The following is a 584-nucleotide window of genomic DNA, read 5'->3' as shown; positions in this document are numbered from 1 at the left end:
GCATCCCCGGGGGAATACTTCAACACACCCGTAACCCGAGGCAGAAGGAGAGGTCACCCCAAAGGGCAGCAAAGCGCTCCGGATGTGCGGAGCGGGGAATTACGAATTCGCCCTCTCCAAACCACCCCCCCCGCATATTTCACTCTAACGGCCTGCAGTCTCCTTTGTCCTCTAAGAGCGCCCCCCACGCGGCCTCCCACGCCCCCAGATCGCGTCCGACCCCTCGGGGTCTCCGCGCCCCGCCCCCAGCCCCCGGGGATCTGCGCACCGCGACGGTTGGCGGGGGCGTCCCGGGTGGCGCGGCCCGCCCCCATCCCCATCCCCACCCCCAACTGCGTCTGCAGGTGGGGAGGTCTGCGGGCGCGCTGGGCGGGGCTGGGCGGGGCCGCCCCCAGCCCTCCGCCGCCTCCCGCGCGCCGGTGCCCGCGCCAGCATGGAGCACCCCACCACCGCCGCCGCCGCCGCCGTCCCCCCGGACAGCGCCCAGCGGCCCGACGCCCCGGGTTGGCGCGACTGCCTGCGAGGCCTGCGGGGCGCGCTGCCGCCCGACGTGCGACGCGAGGCGGCCGCGCTGGTCGCGCTCG

The 584-nt window shown here is 75.5% G+C and overlaps 1 protein-coding gene across 1 annotated transcript in view; it reads left to right on the top strand.

Moving 5' to 3' along the window:
* The first annotated feature begins 433 nt into the window (after positions 1-433).
* LOC110584463 (multidrug and toxin extrusion protein 2-like) overlaps positions 434-584 on the top strand; it is a 57,338-nt gene continuing 57,187 nt past the window's right edge. Inside the window, exon 1 of the mRNA XM_044921804.1 lies at positions 434-584. This exon is cut by the window's right edge and continues 9 nt beyond it. Coding sequence (XP_044777739.1) covers positions 434-584 — 151 coding nt within the window.

The sequence above is a fragment of the Neomonachus schauinslandi genome, chromosome 15 (assembly GCF_002201575.2).
Source record: "Neomonachus schauinslandi chromosome 15, ASM220157v2, whole genome shotgun sequence".
Classification (NCBI taxonomy): domain Eukaryota; kingdom Metazoa; phylum Chordata; class Mammalia; order Carnivora; family Phocidae; genus Neomonachus; species Neomonachus schauinslandi.
Note: the sequence above shows the minus strand (reverse complement) of the source record. Positions and strands in the feature narration are given on the sequence as shown.